At 44.4% G+C, this 20,652-nt stretch overlaps 1 protein-coding gene across 1 annotated transcript in view; it reads left to right on the top strand.

Moving 5' to 3' along the window:
• The first annotated feature begins 10,823 nt into the window (after window positions 1-10,823).
• MREG (melanoregulin) overlaps window positions 10,824-20,652 on the top strand; it is a 52,317-nt gene continuing 42,488 nt past the window's right edge. The window contains exon 1 of the mRNA XM_090283479.1: window positions 10,824-11,183. Within this exon, the coding sequence (XP_090139605.1) occupies window positions 11,089-11,183 (95 nt within the window). The 5' untranslated portion in view covers window positions 10,824-11,088. The remainder of the gene's footprint in view (window positions 11,184-20,652) is intronic.

Genomic DNA, 20,652 nt, shown 5'->3' with positions numbered 1-20,652 from the left:
CAGGAGACACTGTGCCTGGGAGGTCACTCATCAGAGGCCTCTGCTACCAAGGACCTGAGGGAGATGTCAGGGGACCTTACTGCTGCCGCCCACCGAGCACCAGCACAGCCTGCAGGACAGAAGCCTACATAAAAAATTCTGACCTCCCACAGTGTCCCTCCATCGCCCTCTCCTGACAAAGCTTCAGCTGGCAAAGGGAAAACTAAAGGACCCAGGCCCATTTTCACAGAGCTGAGAAGTGATGAATCTATAACCAGCCCACTTGCCGCCTTAGCATCAAGCAGCATGTTGCTTTCCTTAAGGAACAGTGCAAGCCCTGACTGGTGTGGCTCAGTGTCGTCCTGCAAACTAAAGGATCGCTGGTTCGATTCCCAGTCTGGGCATATGCCTGGGTAGCGGGTCAGTTCCCAGCTTGGGGGCATGCGAGAGGCAACCGATCAATGTCTCTGTGGCACATCGATGTTTCTCTCCCCCTCTTTCTTCCTCCCTTCCCCTCTCTCTAAAAATAAATAAAAATATTTTTTTTAAAGGAATAGTGTTGCTGTCTGTGGACAGGGTGGACATTCAGAAGCAGCTTCAACTACATTGGCTCTGGTTAAGTGGGAGCCCATGATGTTGGGTCTGTTTGCAGTTTTCCTTCATTCCTGTGTCTGTTAGGCCAGTTCTGCAGTGGCAGGTGATGAGGGCCAAGGAACACCAAATGACTGAGTCATCTGGTCTACTTGGTTTTCTGTGCCTATTCCACAATGATGCTTTCTGGGGGGCGTGCATATGTGAGACAAAAATAGCACTTTCTACCTACTCCTTAATGTTTGGCCACATGCTTCTGGCCCAGGCCTTTCTGTACTTTTCCTGTTAGGTTCTTGGCCAAACGACCAGGCCGTGGGCCAGCTGTATATATTCTCGCTTCAGGCTCTTTTCCTTTTCAGCATGAAAACAGGTTGCACCACCTACGGATTGCCTATTAGCAAGATTTTCCTTCTCCACTGTCCTAGAGGGCTGCCCCTGATTGAGGCAGTAATGACGTTCTGATGACTGAAGGAGAGGAGGAAGAATTTCAGACTACAGCACAGTCCAAGAAAGGGTCAACCAGGCTGATGGGAAGCCCTTGAGCCAGTCACCCATTGCTGCGGCCCCATGGCTCACAGGAGTAAGCCTGAATTAACAGTTTGGCTTTGTTCAGATGCTGGGAGCATCTGGGGGCAAATATGCTGATGAATCCAGAGCTGTCAGTCAACTATGTTCCTCGTAGCAGGATCTAAGCTGTGTGTTTTCATGGCTGCATGTGACTATATCCTGTAACTGTTTTGGCCCCATTTATTTTTAACACTACCCAGAGACTTGGCTCCAAAAAGCATCACCTTGTGTCTGCGCCGTGCCTTCTCAGGGTTCCAAGACTTTGCTGCAAAACTTCGACTTGAACTTTAATTTCTGCTCTTAGTGTTTCTTCTGCACTCCTTGTTTACAAGGGTTTCACTTCACTGAAGTACTGCCTGAAATAAGTTCAACTAGCAGGAAGATTCCAAAGCGTATTCAAGAAAGCTTGTGATTATCTAGCCCTTGCTTTAAGACTGTTACCTAAGCAGATATTTAAATCTCCAGATATGTAAAAGGATATTTTGAATCTTGTGGACAATGCTATTTACAGTTTGTGTGATAACCAAGTCTCTCTGTCGGTTAGTGTCAGCTTTCAACCTCCATGTAGAGTGAGAGGCATGTGTGACTCTGCCCTAGCAGGAGTCAGAGTGTGGGGACCTGCCAAGTCCTGATGCTATCAGTGTCAACACTGCATTCCTGGGTGTCTTCTCACTCCCTGCAGGTAGCGAGGCTCTCTGACCTGTTTCCATCTGTAGCCTCCAAACTTACTTTCCTTGAAGTTGTCAGTTTTCGGTTGTCAGAGACCTTACTAATAACCTTTCTGCTTATGGCTTCCTTGCATCCTGTCCCCCTGCTTATTTTGCCCTTTTCTGTCCATTACTACAGAGCTCTTGGTGGACTTCCTCACTCCACGAGTTACACGTTTTAGAATCTGCTGCCTGTGTTACAATCCCAGTTTCTATCAGGCACGCCTTCTACCAATGCATCTGCACCTGCGCCAGTCAATGCCAACCTATCGTGGGAGCCTAAGGAACAGAGATCCAAGCCAGCACCTATGTGAAGAAGCTCAGCACTAGAACAACAATAAAAAATTTAAAAAAAAGAAACCCAGCGCTATGTAAGCCAGACCCCAGCAGCACTTCAGGGAGCCATATTCTTGGTTAGTGTGTGCTTCCCTGATGCATCAAGCTCCCCTTCTTCCCTCCCTCCATCTTGTTACCAGTAAACCTCTTCTTTTTTTAAATCTGTTTTTTCTCCTCTCTTGATGTCTATCCTGAGGGAGGGCAAGAACCCCCTCACCGGTAACAGTTCTATCTCCAGACCTCCCCTTACAGTCCTGCTCCCTTTTCTTCCATTCCCTTCCCACCTGTTGATTTCATGAGAACTCCCTACAAAGCCTCCCAAAGCTAACTCCACCTTGGTGTGAGCTTCCCCGGGAAGCCAGTGTGTGACACCAGACTTCTTGCATGATTACATGAGTTATCAAGTGCGGGAATGCAGTTCCTCTAAGCTGAGAAACTTTGCTCTTTTGCTATGGTTACAAGAGGTCTTCTCTCCAAGTTTTTCCATTTTTTCCTCTCCAAGTCTCTAAAGCAGCATCTCCTGGGTATTTGGGGTGGAGGGTGGGAGGAGAGTGTGAGCGATAAGGAGGGTACCTCAGCGTAAATTTCCTACCTGAGGTGACAAGGCCTTTCTAAACTGAAGACAGCTGGCACAGAGCTAACGGGGAGAACCCCTGGTGATGCCCAGCATGGGTGGGGAGAGTGGAGCATATAGACTTAAGTTAGCAGGCTTCACAGCGTCATGGAAAAGGGTGTCCGTGACATATACTTAGAGGGGGCCTGTCACTGTGTTGGGAACTTGACTCTTTCTCTAAGTCAGTGGTTCTCAACCTGTGGGTCGCGACCCCTTTGGGGGCCGAACAACCCTTTCACAAGGGTCGCCTAAGACCATTGGGAAACTCATATATAATTACATATTGTTTTTGTGATTAATCACTATGCTTTAGTTATGGTTGGGGGTCACCACAACATGAGGAACTGTATTAAAGGGTCGCGGCATTAGGAAGGTTGAGAATCACTGCTCTAAGTGCCAGCATGTGGTGGTTGACACAGGTCACTATCAATGCTCTTCTGACAGCAGCCTCCCTCACTCCTGCTTCATCTTCTCAGTTCTGGCTTCTCCCCACTCCTTGCTCCTCACACCAACTCATACTGTGCTTCCATTACTATGCAGAACAGCATAGCTCTCTTCTCTCCCTCTTACAGCCCATTTCTCAAAGGGAATTTTCACCAGACAGCTCTCCCTCTGGGGAATTGCATGCCCACCTTTTAGTTTATGTCATCAAGCTATTTCCAAATAGATTTATTTAAGTACATAGAAAGCAAAATGAATTATAAAATTTAAAAACAAAAAGTCTTCTATATTTAATGATAGAAGGAAAACTCTGACTCCAAAAAACCTCCGCTGCCTTGCGGCATACCTCTTCAGGGGAAAGGCTAGGGGAGTAAACCCCGACAGAAAATCCGGAGCCGGAGTCCCTAAGGCGGTTTGACGTTGTAGTCAACACCGGCAACTCCTGCGGCGCACCTGAAGCCAAGCTGTATTGACTCCGTCTTTCCCTTGGATCCTTCAGCTGCGAAGAGAGGGGGGGGTCTGCTGCATGGGCAACAGCAGACCCTCCATATCACCCTGCCCAGGCTCTGTAGCTTCAGCTTCACTGGAGAGGACACTCCAGCGACATCGCAAGATGTCGATTCAACACGGGAGGAGACAGATACCGTGTCACTCCCGAGTCGGACTGCACAGCCATTCTCGGCGGTGCAGATAGACTCTTAAGAAGCTACACCATCGTCTCTTGAGACGGATGGCTGCCGACGACTCTTTTATATAAGTTAAGAAATATGTGTAATGTCCTGTGCACTTTTCCATGGATTTTGGGCTAATGAATCAAGTAGCAATGCTTAGTAAGATCAAATGAAACAGTAAAATGACAACTAGTGATGTCTGGCACCGGCTAGCCTAGGGAAGCGAGGATTTATTGCTCAATTTAAGAGTGCCCTACACGTTGAGTGCAGCCTAGGGCCAGTTTAAACCTTCCACTTGAATACAGAGATGGCCCTTTAGGATCTAAGTCTGTACAGGCATTGTAGCTGCAACCACTTTCCCTCTGTTGAGTGACAGCTTTCTGGCCCACGTCTGATCCATCTGTGAAGAAACGGAGGTTCATTTACAACGGGAGCCCACGAGGTGGCAGCATGGAGAACCACGGAGGGTCTGTATACCATTTAACCTTTGTACGGAGCTTTACCTGGGGTTTTGTTGTGTAGAAAGTTGTAGGGTTCTGATTTGTTTGTCTCTCAGTGAGTGTTTTGGAGAAACAAGTGATATAAATAAATGAAAAAAACAAACAAACACCCAATGGCGTACATTTGGTTGTCTATTAATACTAAGATTGATAGTATCTGGGCTTAAAGTTGGGGCATACTTTTGGGGGTCTTTCACAGCAAATAGGAAGAGTATTCATGTGTTCTCCAACATCATCATTTCTGATGCATGTCTTCTATTTTGTAATTTGTATAACCTTGCATGTAGGAGGGGCTTAATCATATTTATATTTATTAAGTAGAGTTTAATTGAATTAGGAACAACTGTGCCACAATTGACGGGCCTGGGTTGTGTTTAATTTTAGTTAGGTATAATATGGAAAGACTCGGGAGTGTAGAATACTTGGAATTGTAGGGAGGTGGGAAAAGGTCAGGTTCCACGTCATATCAGAAAGGCCGTTCTGGGCATCTGAAAAGTGTTATAACAAGATAGCTAGCTGTCACAGTACAGTTAGCTGCAGGCATATAGTTAAATGTGGGAATATTGTTAGATCCGTATAATTAGCTATGAGAGTAGTTCAATATGGCAGAGTAGTTAGCTGCGGGAGAGTAGTTAGAAATGGCAGGATAGTCACACATGGGAAAGTCGGGGGATGATGTAAGAGCACACAGATACATACAGAACATTTCAGGATTATAATTTTCCAATTTTTGCCCTGGGTAGTACTATGAAGATGAGTACTGCATGTTTTTCATCTTTGTATTCCACAAGAGGATGAGCACAGTGCCATGCTTTTAAAGATGACACTCAATAAATATTTGTTGAATACTTTTAGGTGGTCACACTTGGCTACGTAAAGCGATGGAGTTGCGTCTGACCAAAGTATGTATACTTCATGAACAACAATAATTGTAAGTAACATTTACAGAGTGCTCCCTAGTTCCCATTACATTGTACCAAGTGCTGTGTGTATTTGGGGGCCTAATCCACTGCAACCACATGGGGGCACTGTGATCCCAGATCCCAAGCTCTTAATCACCTTGCCAATGGTTCTCAAACTCCATGTGTGCAAAAGCTGCCACTTGGTGGCTTACACAAAAGATGTGTTTTCTCATGGTTCTGGAGGCTAGAGTTTGGAGATCAAAGTGTCAGCAGGGTTGATTTTATCCTGAGGCCTCTCTCTTTGGGTTCTCTTTTGGTCTTCCCTCTGTTTCCGTGTGCTAATCTCCCCTTCTTATAAGGAGACCAGTCATGTTGGCTTCATGATCTCATTTAACCTTAATTACCTCTTTAAAGGCCCTGTCTTCAAATACAGTCATAGGCTGAACATGTAGATTTTGGAGGGGACACAGTTCAGTCCATAACAGCCTGCTGCAGAATTCTCAGGCATCTGGAGTAGGCCAGGACCAGGGCAACGGAGGTGAGGGACCTGGCGTGTAATGTTTGAGGACATGCTCACTCTCAGTGTTGTGCAGGTACAGGGTCTGCCCCAAGAGTGAGCGCTTCCTTAAATACAGCACCTGAAACTCCTCATTAGCCTCACCCAAGTCCCAGTCCTCTTTGGGAGCCTGGTACAATGGTAGATTCTGGGGCCCCATCCCCAACGTTTACAAACCAGAAGCTCTCAAGTAGGGTCTAGGAATCTGGAGTTTCATTAAGCATCCTTACGAATTCCAATGCAGATGCTTAGTGATCACTCTTTGGGAAACTTGTCCTGTGCCAACAGCTTCTCACAAGAGTCCCTTTACATCCAGTGGAATAATTTGTCTTTCTCTTTGGTTTTGGGATTAGATGTTGTTGAACTCATCAGTGAACTCTCTGAATTTTGAGGGGATGCGCTGGGATTCTGAAGTGCCTCTTGCAGAAAGCTCCTATAGCCTGAGTTGCTGGACGTTGAACCTGCTAGAACCACGGGCTGGAGCCCTTTCTGTCCATTTCAGATGGCAGGAGCTCCTTGGCCACACACAGTGTGTTTGAGTCAGTGCATCAGCAGCCACCGTTACTGAGTGTAGTGGACATTGTTGTTTTTGCCTTGCTGGCAACCATTCTCTTTTTTTGTGGCTCTGGTTGATTTTCCTTAGGGAACTCTCCCACTCTTAGTCCAACTGGCTTCCTTTTCCCATCTCCCCATTCTTTCTCACTTGAGCACTACAAGGGTGTGCATGCGACTCAAGCCTGCTGAGCAGGTGCGTTCCCTCCCTCTGAAAGAGCAGTTGGTTCCATGTCAGACCAAGGAAGACATGTCTATGGAAGACAGCGCTCTTCAGATTTTCTCCCCTGGATTTAGGCAGCTCATAAATGGACTCTTCAGAAATTAAGTCAAACTTTTCATGCAAACTCTGGGTTTATGAAATAGTTCTTTTTGTGTTTTTATGCATTTATTCAACACATTTGCTAGGTGCCTACTCTGCCTGCATTGTTCTAGGTGCTAATGATACTGCAAAGAACAAAACAAAGCCCCTGTCTTCATAACTGGGATCTACATTCTAGCTCACTATTGTATGTCTAATACTAGCTCAATAAATAGTTGTTGAATGAATAACCGAATGATACCGGTGTGTGTCAGTTGCTGCAAACACAGTTTTTCTGTGGAATGCACTAATTATGTGGTGGAGCTAAGTATTTTGATTTTCCAATTTTTTTTCACCCTGCAGATGCCTTTTTCTCCAACACTTAGAGGTCATCAGTAAATTCTTAAAGAATGAGGACTTCAAACCATACTAGTTGTTTTCCAAGCAGACTCTAGTGTGTTCCCTGCCATGGAAAAATGTGAAAATATAGGCCAGCAGGTCTACCTAAAAAACAAGCAGCTGATGGGTCTGTGAGTCACCAGTCACCCCAGAGGACTGCCTATCTCTCCCTACGCCCCCCCCCCCACCTCCCGGCCCCCAACATCAGGCGCCCAGGAGTCCAGCGGTAAATGTCAGTGTTGCTGACTGCGGTGGGTGCGTTGGTGTAAACTCAGGTGGTAGAAACAACCTAGCATCACTCTTAAAATAAAAAAGGGAACGCTCATTGCTCTTCTGTGAACGAAACAGGAAATGAGGTTGCCAAAATGTGGTCTTAGCTGTCTAGAAGCTGAAGCTGGAAAGTTTGGTGCTGTTGCTACTACTGTCAAAGGTCCAGTTTACCCAAAACCAGGGAATCATGAAAGTATATTCAACTTCTGGGAAGAGGAGCCCTATAAAAACACACAATTATTCCTAGAAAACTAAGAAATAGAATACATTAGTTAAAAAGAGCTAGGTCTACTAATAAGGATAGATGTCCAAGACATAAATGGAAAACGTATGCAGATAGATTAATAAGTATCTTTTATAACAATTAAAACTCACTACTAAAAAAATGACACACAATGATACTATATATACACCACAGAAGCACACATGTGTATTTGTGTCCAGAAAAAGATTGTACCATATTGATAATAATGGTTACCCTGGGGAGGGTAGAAAGGGGACAAGGCTGAGGATAGAGATCAGAGGGAGCTTAAACTGCAATATTTCAATTTTTTAGAGGAATGTTTCATTTATAAATTTTACAACTTAAAATTAATTTTAAAAGAAAAAGTGTTAATAGCTGTTAGAACAGGCAAACACTACCCATGATCCTTAGTAAGGCAGGGCATTAACTTCCTGATCCAGTCTGCTAAATAAATGTGGTTCTAGGGCTTTCTAGAAATATTGTGTATGAAATAGACTACATAAAAGATGCCCAGATATTGCAGAAGTATCAATATGAAAATAAATATAGTCACATGTAGGCCAGGTAATATTGAAACTGGCATTAGCCCAACAGGCTTATATTATTTAGAGTTAATCAATAGAGCTGAATTGTGGTATTTCTACACTGCTTTATGGTTTTCAAATGATCTCATTTGAGTTAATAATTGTGTCCAGTACGTAGGGCCAGACTGATCATCTCCATTTTGCGGAGTAGAACACTGAGGTTCAGAAAAATTAAGTGACTTGTCTAAGATCAAAGTTAGTAAAGGGGCAGAGCACCTATATTTTCTGGAAGCTGAAGGCCTTCTCTAGTTCCTCTATTTTCAACAAATCTAACTCCAATAGTTAATTGTGTCTGTCAGATCCTAAATTTTATCTTCTTGCTGGCTGAGTTCACATTTTGGCAGCCACTCTGATCCTCGGTGGAATGACTCAAATCCAAAATCCAATTTCAGAACACAGTGCATTATACCAAGTGGATTTTTCCAGCCAGTGGGAAGTTTGCTGTTTAGAACAACACAGCCTCCATCCTGGTAAAGTTGCTAGTGATAATCGACATGGTGTTGAGCTTGCTATCACAGCCCTGTGCAAGCTGGTGACAGCTGGAACTCTGCCATGTCCATATCTCCCCAACTAAGTCAGAGTCCTTAGGGGCCTTCTTTTATTCTTCTGTAATCCTCAGTAGCCAGCCTCTCAATGAACACGCACTTGATCTGTTCCTTCTGCCTCTTAATGTAGCCAGGGCAGGACAAACTTATGCATAGTGACACACTTTAAATATTAATACACCACCCATGAGAATTCACACTTCTGGAAATAAACCCTTGCTCTTCCTCGTCACCCCTCCAAACCTGCCCTTCCCATACTCTCTCTGTCTCAGTCATTGGCCATTTAACCTTCACAGTTTCTAAACCCAAAAGTTGGGAGTCCCCCTTCTCTTTTTTCTTTTTTTACACCCTACTTCCAACCTTTTAGCAAATCTTCTTGACTCTAGCTTCAAATTCCATCCAGAGTCCAACCATTTCTTATCACCTCTACTGCTACTTCCCTGGTTCATTTGTCACAAAGATCATTACAATGACTTCCATTTGCATCTCTCAGATTCTTCTCAAGACAACAGCCAATGGATTCTATTGCTATTCAGGTAGGCCATATCACACACAGCCTTTAGTCAAAAACCTCCCAAGTGTCCCTCACTCACATGGAGCAAAATCCTTATGGAGTCCTCACAAAGTCCTACAAGGTCCCACATTCCATCATTTCCCGTTTCTCTTCCTTCTGGCCCACATGCCTCTAGGGTCCGTGAAATCTAGGCTGTTTCTCAGGCATGCTATAATTTATTCTCTATCCTTTGGGGTTTTGCACGTGGTCCTCATGCTCCCTGATATGTTCTTCCCTCTGGTATCAGGGCTACCTTGCTCATCTCCTTCAAGTCTTTGCTTAAATGTCACCCTAACAGGACGGCTTCCCTGGACCATCCTGTTTTAAACTACAGGCACCACACCTCCTTCCAGTACACACACACACCCTTCCCAGGCACTTCTTATCCCCTTCTCTGCCATATTTTTCTCCACAGTATGTACTGCTTTCTAACACAATTAAGTGCTTGTTTTAACTTCTCTACAAGACTCTTTGTTACAGGAGAGTAGGAGCAAATATTGTTTCTTTTGTTCACTGCTATACCTCAGAGCCTAGAATATGCCTGGCGCATAACAGATGCTCAATAATTATTTGTTGAATGATACAGATGGGCAAAGATGAAAATTGTATTGATGGGGGTATAGCAAAACAGAAACTTTCAGATGTTGCTGGTCAGAGTATAAACTGGAATTACCTCTTTGGAGAACGATTTGGCAAGAACCATAAAACATTTAAAGAGGCATCTTACCCAGCAATTCAACTGCCAAATATTTAATTCAAACACATGTCCAAACACATAATTCGAGGGTGTTTATGGCAGCATTATTTTAATAACAAAAGTCTGGAATTTACTTAAATGTCCATCCACAGGGACCTGGTTAAATAACATATTGGCATCCATGTGACTACATAATATGCAATTGTTAAAATAGAGGAAGAATATATATGTATAGAATTATATGTATAGAATTGCTATGGAACAGTCTACATGATATACTGAGTGAAAGCAGCCAGGGGCAGAAACATGTGGAGAATGCCACTGATGAGGTAAAAAAGGACTAGTTTGTACATAAGTAAATACATAAGTAGCTCCGGAACATCGCAAGAAACTAACGATAGTGGTTGCCTTCCTTGAGGGGGTTATTCAAGAACCGGGAGGCTTGAAAACAATTTTTTAAAAAATCATTGTGAATACTTAAAAAAAAAAATTCCACCTCTACAATGCGCCAATCCACACTCATTGCTAACTTTATGTGGGGCTGGCTTGTTAAAAATGCCCTAAACTCTGCTTTCAAGGCTTGGGGGTGGGAAGGAGGGCCTTTTATTTCCCCAGGGAGTAAAGCCAATAAAATGTATTAATAGCTTCGGCCCAACCGCGCGCTGTGTGACCCGAGTGCTTCCCCAGCCCGGGTCAGCGTTGGTGTCCTAAGATTTTGCCATCTGGCTGGAGTCCCCGCTTCCTCCTTAGAGGGCAGCAGCGGAGCGTCTCGGGGACGCATGCGCTCCAATTAGCGCCTGGGGAATTAAAAGAGAAAAAAAAGCTTCAACAAAACACACACCCCAAACAGAACCCAAGTGGAGGAAAGCGCACGGCCCTGCAGAGTCTGGGCCGTGGAGCCGCCTCTGGCCTCGCCCGCGTCCCCGGCCGCGGCGTGATGCGCACGGGCCGGCCTGCGACGCCCGGGCCGCAACTAACCCAGCACCTGGATGCCGGCCCCGTGGCCGCGCCCCCGCCGCGGTCGCTTGGCCCCGCGGCTTTCTCCGAGTCCGCCGGCGCCGGCGGGACAGCTCGCTCTCCATGGGGCTGAGGGACTGGCTGAGGACCGTGTGCTGCTGCTGCCCGTGCCAGTGCCTGGAGGAGTCCGCGGGGCCCGAGAAGGAGCCCCTGGTCAGGTGAGTGCGCGCCCTGGCCGGGATCCGCGGTTACCTGACTGCAGCCCGCTGTCGTGGAGTGGGGTACCGCCGTGTTTGTCAGAGTTAGGGATTTGGGCTTGCTTTAAGGTTACACCGAGGCACAATCTAAGCGCGTTGATTCCTCCTTTCTGGATGTCCTGTTCCTTGGGTTTGTTCCTTGGGTAAGGTTTTTTTGCCCAAAAGCTCAAATCCTCAGAGGCACTTGAGACCAAGGTGGATACCTGTAGGAAGTGCCAAGAATTCGGGTGCAGTTGCCAGGCAGGGAAGCATGGGGAGAAGTTCGCATAGGGGTCCGATTAAATACAACTGCCACTTACTATATATTTGATGGCTATATTTCAGTGCAATAGTCAATTGTGAGTCTATTTCACCCAGGAAGAAAGTTGGATATTTCTCATTCAATTTTATTAACAAAAGAAGACCATTTCAGTGACTGAACACAAGGAAATATTTTTTACATTTAAAAATTTGTATTTTATCGGTAGAATGTTGATTCATTACAGGTTAAGCTATTACATGTGAAAAAAATTTAATGCACGTTAAGTGGCTTTGTCAAGGGACCTTACAACACAGTTTTGTTCTGGCTGCTATTTTAAGTAATCTTATTTTAACTCTGCTGAAATGAAGGTTCCACTAGGTCGTGTCTTGGGCGTAGATATGAAAGAAACAGAATGTTTAAAATGAAATTAGGATAAAGTATATAAGGTGGAACTCCAGGATTGGGTAAGCAAATATTGAAGCCAGTGTTTCTTAAGATACGATAAAGCTTTCACAACTTTTTTAAAAAGCACGATTTACCTTTTTTTACTTCAAGTTCAAACATTCCCCTTGACTTTTGGTATTTTACATAATCCCTTCCTGCCTGTCCACACTTATTTCCAGGACATTAAACATTGTACACTCCTTGATTTAATCAGACAGGTATCCTTGCTACTCTAGAAACAATCCAGCATTTTAGTTCTCTCCAAACTTGCCTCAAGTAGTGACCTTTGTCCTTCCTGCCCTTAACTAAATGCTAGTTCCCAAGCCCCCTCAAGCAGTCCTTTCTGATTACTTTGCCGTTATTCATCTCTCTCCTGTGATTTAGGACTTGGAACTTAACCATCTGCTCCTCACGGTTTAGTGAGCACCCATGTATGTAAACATAAGTCATGTTTTAAACATACACAGTCATACACATAATACACAATGTTTTTGTTTACATTCGTGATGGGGCACTCACTTAGATTATTAGACTATTGTGGACACGGAGAAGCCCAGTAATCTACCTCTAGTTTTATTTATTTTTATTTTTAAAAATATTTTTTAAATTTATTTTTAGAGAGAGGGAAAGGAAGGGAGGAAACCAGGGAGAGAAACATCAATGTGTGGTTGCCTCTCACACGTGCCCCCAATGGAGGACCTGGTTGACAACCCAGGTATGTGCCCTGACTGGGAATCAAACCAGCAACCCTTTGGTTCGCAGGCTGGAACTCAATCCAATGAGCCACACCAGCCAGGGCTAGTTTTAAATGCAGTGTGTAAAATCTAGAATTTCATACTTGGATTGCACACTCAACTTGGGAATGTGAAATGCAGCCCTCAGCTTGGTCTCACCCTCAGAATCTTGGGTCTTTTCTAATTTTCTGTCTGGGATTGCTGTTTAAGTTAATAGTTTTGGTTGTTTTAAAATTTCCACCTTTTCCTGCCTTGATTTATGGTGGAAATCAGTGAACTTTGTAAGTGATTTTAAAAGACAAAGTCAGTTAGGGCAGAATAGCACAGTGCTCCTGAGTCATATGACGTGGGATTACATCCGGCCGGACTGGGTGACCCGACACAAATTGTGAAATTTATTTGTGCCTTAATTTGCTCATCTGTATAAAGGGCATGATAATAGTATATACCTCAAAGGGTTGCAGTGAGAAATAAAATGAGCTAATCCATGTAAAGTGCTTAGTAGAGTGACACATAGTAAACACTCAATAAATTTTAGTTATTATTAATTATTATTGTTATTGTTATTGTGCTGAGCATGTGAATATGAGTGGACTCGTCGTTTGTGGCTTAGTGCCATTCTGGCATCATTGCAGTATAACTATTTGGGAAGAGTAGCTTATTGATGGACATGTGAAGTAGTGATACATGTGTGTACATGAATACCTTCTTGTTCTTTCCTATCCAAATCATCAGAAGGTCTAATTTCAATTTTTTTTTGATTATTTTTTATTTTTTTCAAGTGTGAAGTTAAGTGGTTTTAGTATATTAACAAAGTTGTGCAGTCGTTACTACTATCTAATTCAGAACATTTTTATTACTCCAAAAAGAAACCATATCCCTGAGCAGTCACTTACTGACGTCCCCTCCTTGCTCCTCCACTCCCCAGACAACCACTAATCTAGTTTCTGTCTTTATCAATTTGCCTGTTCTGGACATTATGTCTAAATGGAATCATATAGTATGTGGCCTTCATGCATTTGGCTTCTTTCACTTAGCGTGATGTTCTGAAGTTCTGTCATGTAGTGTGTGTCGGTACTTCATTTCTTTTTATATTCAAATAAGATTTCTTGTTTGTATATATTACATTTTATCCATTCATCAGTTGATGGACATTTGGGTGGTTTCCACTTTCTGGCTCTTATAAATAATGCTGCTGTGAATATGTTTTTGATTCTTTTGATCATATACCTAAAAGTTTTTAGGGGACACTATCCAACCTACTACAGGGTACTTTTGGGAAAATGTTTGAGCTCAAAGCATTTGTTTTTATTTTACTTTTAGAGCATGGCTTCTTCCATTAGTGATAAAAGCATGCTATTGCCATATACAAATCCACCTGAGCATGAGTCGTGGCCCTGAAAATTATATGATTTAGGAGTCAGTCACCTTTAAACAGAGAGATGCACAAGTCCCCTGGACTCGTAGTCTACTGCCATGTGACATCCAATACACTTGCCAGGCCTGAAAGAGTCTAAAATGGAATATGAAAAAAGTACCTTGTAAATGTTGCACACTAAAGCATCTTTCACAATGGTTCTTTTGAACTTTTTCAGGGATGTATAATTCTTACTCTCTAATTTTTATTGGCTGTATATAACTGATAAGCACTACCACTGTCCAGTTGTTCAAAAGCAAAAGAAGAAAGGGAGAGAAGTAATAACCAGGACTGAGTTTTTATTTGTGGCTCTCTCTTAAGCCAACTAAGTGAATCATAGAATGAGCTTCCCAATCTGTTTCTCCCTCCTCTTCTTGGTGCCCACTGGCAGCTTCTGTTACTGATATCAGAGTTTTCGCACATATCTGTGGGCAGCGAAGGGAGAACAGAATGTCACTTTTATTTTTTTCCGGTGCCTGAAAGTCTCATTAGGGGAAAAGAAAATAAACCCTCGGTTTATTTTTGATGGTTGTTACATGCCCACAAACAGGTTCTGAGAAGGAATTGATCGGGACCTATGAGTGTGGGCACTAGAATTGAATAATAGCCCTCACCATAAAGAAATGGTTCGGTGTGGGTCGTACTGCATCCAGCATGCAGAAGAGGGTGACAGACTGAAGTTGTGACATACGCCTTCTCTGTCCCATCTCCCCTGAGCCTTTGTAGGTTGTACTTAGTGCTTATACTAGGCACTATGCTAAGTGCTTTATATCTGTTAATGAAACCCTCGCCATAACTCTCTGAGGTACAGTCGATTCTCATTATTCAGAGTAGTTATGTTCTCCTAATCACCGCAAATACTGAATTAGAGAGTATCGAACCATTGCTTTAATGGGAAAATCCAGGGTTAGATTCCTGCCAGCCGATTCGTCAACTGATCAATATATACCGTGTTTTACATGTGTTTCTGCTTAAAGACACTTAATATATATTGTTGATTGATTAACACTGAATTTGTTGCCAACAGTACTGTAACTCGGGCCTGAATGAAACTTTTCTAACACATATTTTACCACTTCAGCACTATGTTTGGACCTTTTCTAAACAGTGAAATCACCAACAAAAAGCACAAGAATACAAAAAACAAATAAATAAATGTAGCACTAAATAGAACACCCAAAGGACACGTGTTTAGGGTATGAAAGCTGAAACAAGAAAGCAGAGCCTTTGGTTCGATTCCCAGTCAGGGCACATGACTAGGTTGCATGCCAGGTCCCCAGTTGGGGGTGCGAGTGAGAGGCAACCACACAGTGATGTTTCTCTCCCTCTCTTTCTCCTTTCCCCTCTCTCTAAAAATAAATAAATAAACAAACAAATAATTAATAAAAAAAAAAAAAACCTTAAAAAAATAAAAAAAGAAAAGAAAGCAGAACCTTGTTGGCCCTCAGCAGGGAACTTGGACCTCAGGCACCGTGAGAGCATGGAGAGTATTGATTCTGGGATTACAGAGAAATTCTAGTGAGTGGGCAAACTTGCAGCTGTAACACCTGGGAATAAATAATGAGGGCAGACAGTAATTATATCTCTATCTCCTCTTGACAGATGAAGAAACTGAGGCACAAAAACTTCAATAGCTTCTCAGATGGCCGAACTAGGGTTCAAACCCTATTATATTCCAGACCCATAGAAAGAGCAGCAGCCTCCTCCTATGCAGGGAGGCACGTAACTAGCTGTTTGTGTGGTTGTGCTAGAAACTGTGTTTGAAGTGTGAGACTTGTCCTGAATTGTGACAGCGGGGCTTGAGAAACACTGGCCCCACATTTCTGTACGATGGCCAGTAAAACCAAGTGCCAGGGGGAAAGAAAGGTGGTAGGTTTAAGACACCTAAAAGAACATCACCACCAAGCCTAGGAGGACAATAATCTTTTACATGTGTAGAGTTTTTTGTTTTGCAGTGTGGACTCACACGACCTCTGAGCAGATCAAATTGTCTTCTGCCCTTGGAAGGGCTTTAAAAAAATGTTGGCTACTATGTTTGTGTCAGTGAGATTGCTCAGACCAGGGCTCAGATGGCCTGACTCTTTTTCCCCAGAATGACGCCAGTCACCATGGCCTCCCGCAAAACCTGCTATTTACAAAGCCTGCAGCCCTGGGCCAGCCGGTGACTCCTCGGAGGGGACAGCAGAGGCCCCGAGGATTCCTGCTGCAGGACGACGCTCCTGGCTCCTTCTCAAAGAGTCCATTCCAAGGCTTGTCCTTGTACTTTCTTGAAGGACAGAGGAGAGAGGGGAGGGTCATGGCTGCTGTTCTCAGAACAGGGCCTCAGTTCTAATGAATCTGAGATAAGCGCTTTCACCAAGATGTCAGCCACTCAAAATGCATACAAGGACGACTTTTAAAGGTTTCTTTTCCAGGCAGCCTACAATGTCCCTTTCCCCCTTTCGTGAATTGGCATTAGTCAGCCTTAGTAAGGTTGGAAATTCCCAAGAAGATGAAATTTCCTTGTCTTACACATCATGTGATCTAGGTTTCCTGAAACTTTTTATTCTGTAGATATCTTCAGATGCTCTTATCCCTACACCTTTGTTTTAAAAAGTAAATTCTGAGTAAATGTTATATGAAATAGTTTATTCTGTTAGCGGCTGAAGTCCTTTTTAGTCTCGTAAATAAATATTTGTTTTGTGCCAATTATATACTGTGCACATTTTTCTTTTGTGCTTTTTAAGGAAGTAATTGGTGAGATAGTATTTAATGAACCCCTGTACTGCCCGACATGTGATAAGAGTTTCTTGGATTGCTTCTCACTTATTTTTTTTTTTCCTTTAACTTTAAAAAATTTGTGTTGGTACCTGTGATATCAGAGACTGAAAACATGCAAAAAAAATGTACAGTATAAAGAACAACTGTAAAGTGAATACTGTATCATCACCCATGGCAAGAGATAGCTGTTGCCAGCCCCGTATTCCCCACCCTAATGAATAGACCCTTGTGACAGTCATTTTCTTGTTTTTCTTTATCACTTTACCACCCATGTATGCACCTTAAATATGTACTTTAGTTCTTCCTGATTTAAAACTCTACATAAATGGGATCAAACTGTGTGTGTTCTCTGTGAGATCCATCCAAGTTGCTGTGTGGAGCTTAGTTTGTGGTTCTCATTGCTCATAGCACATTTCCTTTTGTTCACTCCTGCTCTTGGTGGACTTTTGGGTGGTTTCCAGTTCGGGGCTATTCCATTTGGTTTTGATTTTAAAGTCAGCACATAAAGTGAACTTGTTCATCTTTCAGCCATCCTGGCCTCCTCCTGGGGCCTCCGATACACCAAGCCATACACCTGTCTCAGGGCCTTTGCACTTCTTGCCCACCTTGCCTGGAATGTTCTTTCTTGGCTTACATACATGTATGGGTAACTCCCTTGTTTTATTTATTCTGGTCTCTGTTCAAAGCCATTTCATCGGAAGGTTCTTCCCTGACCACCCTCTTTAAAAACAGTAACCTAGTCCCTTCACTCCCTTCCCTCGGGCCTTTTTTCACCATGTATTCCTTCAGAGCCCTGATTACGACCTGACATAAGGTATGTGCTTGATGTCTGCCTCCTGCCACAAGACTAAGAGCTAGCTAGCCCTGTGTGAAGAATTTGTTTGAGTCTGGAGACAGGGATTCCAGCCTCATCTCTACCGTTTAGAGCTCTTTGAACTGGGGAAGCAACAGTTCTGTCATTCAGTAAATATCCATCCAGAATCTACTAAGTGCCAGGTCCCGCTCTAAGCACTCGAGCAGAATAGATACGGATCCTGCCCTCATGGGGCTTTTTTACCCTAGTGAGGGGAGGCCCCCAAACAGGAACCATAATAAGTAAATTAGAAGATACATACGTGTGTAGGAAAAAGAAAAGACAGAACAGAAGCAGGGGAGCATGCTTGTCATTTTACACAGATGATTAGGGTAGGCCTTACCCAGGAGACGATGCTTAAACAAGAATTTGAAGGTGGGGAGGGAGCAAGGCATGTGGATGTCTGCAGGGAGCACATCACAGGTAGAAGAATCAGCCAGGGCCAGGGCCTGACGTGGGTCTGTGACTGGTGAGTGCAGGGAACAGCAGAGGCCAGAGTGGCTGGGGCACCCTGTGGGGCCTTAGAGACTACAATAGGACTTCGGCTTAAACTCTTAAGTCAAACAGGAACCCTGGAGGGTTTTGAAGGAGGACTGATATAGTATGATTTACATATTAAAAGAATCATTTTGGCTGTTGTATTGAGATTAGAATTGGTGGAAGCAATGGTAGAAAGAGGTAAATCAGTGGGAAAAAAAAAAACAACTCTTGAAAGAATTCTTATGCAAGACACAGATGCCCTGGCTCTGGTGGTGGTGGCAGAGGTAGATATTTTGAAATGTATTGTCAATAGGATTTTCTGTGGATTAGGTGTGGGGGTTGAGAGTGCCAAGGATGACTTGAAGGGTTTAGGCCTGAGCAATCTGAAGGATGGGGCTCTGTCCTCTGAGTGGGAAGACGGCTGGTGAGAAGTTTGGTGGCAAGTTTAGGTGCTTGGCTTTGATTGTGTTGAACTTGAGTTGTCTGTTAGACATTCAAAATGACATGGGAAGGAGGCAGGGTAGACACAGGACTCTGGGATCTGACAGAGAGATCTGAGTGGGGATACAGGAACAAATTTAGGATTCTTCCTCATAAAAACGGCATTTAAAACCATGAGATTGGATGAAATGACCAGGAGTGACTGTGAGCAGAGAAGGGACCTAGGACCAAGTCTCATCTTCGTTAGCCCCAGCAGAAGAAATAAAAAAAGAATGCTTCCCCTGCCTACTTCACAGGGTTTTTGTCTGGACCACCTTTAAGCCTTAAAGCGCTTAATGCAGTGTATGAGAGACAGTCAGACAGGGCTCTGCCTCAGCCGTGGAGGGCAGGTGCACATCGAGGCGCGGGGCCAGAAAAGGGGTTCCGGTGTCTTCCTTGCTGCACACTGAGGTAGGTCATACCTCTCGTGCTGAAGGAAGTCACGGGCCAGGTGCCTGAATCCCGAGAAAGCTCCAAGAACCTATGGAACAACGTTTAAACTTGGCGTTAAATAATGTTTAAACATTGGATTAACTACGTAACTGAGGGGAGCTAGGGTATCCGTCTTGGAAGCAAGGAAGGAGGGAAGGAACGGAGACAGGCAGGGAGGGAGAGAGGGAAAGAAGCAGAGAGTGAGGGTCTTAGATTATTTGCCTGCTCAGCCACCAGGAGGTTGCCATAGAAGGAGGAAGGGAAAGGTCTGGAAGCCAGGGGCCCAGGAGGCAGGCCAGTTCCCCGTGGGGAATCACACTTAAGAGGCCTTATGTAGTGAGCAGGTGGCACCCCACAGCCTTTCGAGCTCAGATTTTTGCTTTGGTTGCTGTTAACTGGAAATGTTATCTCTTCACGGGTTCAGAACTTCAGTTGTAAACTGGTGATTGCTGACACCAGGCTGTCTTGGGGGGACAGTGGTAAAGTCGCCAGGCCTGCGGGCATCAGCAGCCAGCCCTGTGTGCAGGGCATTTTGTGGGTCTTTCTCAAACTTTTACTCACAGTACTTGTTCGTGGACTGTGGACTCACAGGCAACTCTTGTAAGACACTGTGGTCCCTTGTGGGACTTTGCACTGAAGCTCCCAGGCAGGGAGCCCAGTGTTTCTAAGCCTGGAGTCTCCCTTTAACTCTGGACCCTATTGAAACACAAGACTCCCCTGCGATCTGTCTGGTCTTGTGCCCCCAGATGGGATTGGGGGTGGAACCTGAGCCGTGTCTCATCCTACCCTTTTGGGAGTAAAAGCAGCTTCTGCTTCTAATGTAACTTCAGAGCCACCTCTCAAGTGCCTGAGGTTAATAAAATATTTATCATCATCAGATGGTGGCCAGGGGCAAAACAGCCACTGTCGCTTTCTTCAGTTCCTTTTAGTGAACATTATGTAGGGGAGGGAGAGAAAGGGAAGCTCCTGATTCAATGCTCCCTTCCTCCCCTCCTTCTGTCTTCCCAGGCTTCTGTGCCCAGACCTCAGGGCCTTTGCGCTGGAATCTCTTTCCACAGGCCCCTGAGTCCTCCACAGCCTCCAGAGGTTCCCAAGCGGCTTCTCCAGTGGTTTGTTTTAGGCTTTTGTTTTTTTGTTCTGCTCTCTTTAGCAGAGTGGTGGCTGCCTTGATTGGGTGGTGGCGCAGGATATAAGGAGCAGGGACCTGCGTGCCAGAGCACGGAACCCAGATTCTGGGAACCAGGCTGGGTCTGCCAGATCCTGCTGAATGAACGCACACCCTCATTTATTTTCATCTTGACCAAGATTTTGATACATTATTAATGTTATGATATATTTAGTGATAGAAACTACCTTTACTACGCCCCAAAGAAACCCGACTTGTAACTTGAATGAGGAAGAAGGTGGAAGGAATGAGGGCAGTTAGAGGGAGGGGCAGAGCCCAGCGGAGGGGGCCGCGCTGCAGAGGTGAGCAGGCCAGGTCCCTCGGCCGGCGCTCCCAGCCACCAGCACCAGGAAGGGTCCTTGCTCACTTTCTTATTTATACCATCCCCTTGGTGTCAGTGACTCAGCACAGTCTGAGGCTTCTG

The sequence above is a fragment of the Furipterus horrens genome, unplaced genomic scaffold, assembly GCF_987537825.1.
Source record: "Furipterus horrens unplaced genomic scaffold, mFurHor1.1.pri manual_scaffold_1, whole genome shotgun sequence".
NCBI lineage: Eukaryota > Metazoa > Chordata > Mammalia > Chiroptera > Furipteridae > Furipterus > Furipterus horrens.
This window is presented reverse-complemented; position numbering and strand designations above follow the sequence as displayed.